This window comes from Penaeus monodon, chromosome 29 (assembly GCF_015228065.2).
Source record: "Penaeus monodon isolate SGIC_2016 chromosome 29, NSTDA_Pmon_1, whole genome shotgun sequence".
Lineage (NCBI taxonomy): Eukaryota > Metazoa > Arthropoda > Malacostraca > Decapoda > Penaeidae > Penaeus > Penaeus monodon.
Window position 1 is genome coordinate 9,703,615 of NC_051414.1, and position 735 is coordinate 9,704,349.

The window sequence follows — 735 nt, forward strand, 5'->3', positions numbered from 1 at the left end:
TATAGTATCCAGCTGCTGCCATTGGCTGATGAACTGCCTGTACGCTACAAGGTACAGTGTGACGGTGGGTAACCATTACTCAAGTCACGCAGCTATGGCATATACATCTTGGAATATCGGAATCTTTGGACACAACTCTTCCAATTACTGCAAACGACCATTTCAAGCTGATTTCAACGCGGCTTTAAAAAGAGGACTTATGAGTGGTACTAATGTTTGAGAGTGTCGTGGGTATGTCATATATACGGCTGTGTGACAAACAGGCAACAGACACAATCTGCTCCATTAAAGGTTGAACTTGGTATAACTTTATCACACTGTCCCTAGCATGTGGATGTGGCAGAGCATGCTGCAGGAGGATATCAACATTTGCAACCGAAGGCTGAACATCCGTTGTTGAAACAGACGAACGAGAACGTTTCGACGACGTTTCGACGATGCCTCAGAGAGAGGACGAATTGTAGTTGAGAAAGTGGTATTAGTGTTGGAAAGTATTACAAATGTGCTATATATTTGGGCTGTGTGTACGACTCACCGCGGCAACAGACACAATTTGCTCCATTACAGGTTGAACCTGTTAGAACGTCATCACACTGCCTGGAATCCACACACTTTCCCTGGCATGTGGATGTGGCAGGGCAGGTAGCAGGAGGAGGAGAGCAACATTTGCAACCGGTGCCTGAACATCCGTTGTCAATTTCCGTTTCGCCTTGTGCGCAAGTTTGCTTGCAAACT

The 735-nt window shown here is 46.0% G+C and overlaps 1 protein-coding gene across 1 annotated transcript in view; it reads right to left on the reverse strand.

Moving 5' to 3' along the window:
- LOC119591727 (balbiani ring protein 3-like) overlaps positions 1 to 735 on the reverse strand; it is a gene marked incomplete in the record, with an annotated part of 83,966 nt that overhangs the window by 23,169 nt on the left and 60,062 nt on the right. Inside the window, 1 exon segment of the mRNA XM_037940476.1 lies at positions 536 to 735. Within this exon segment, the coding sequence (XP_037796404.1) occupies positions 536 to 735 (200 nt within the window).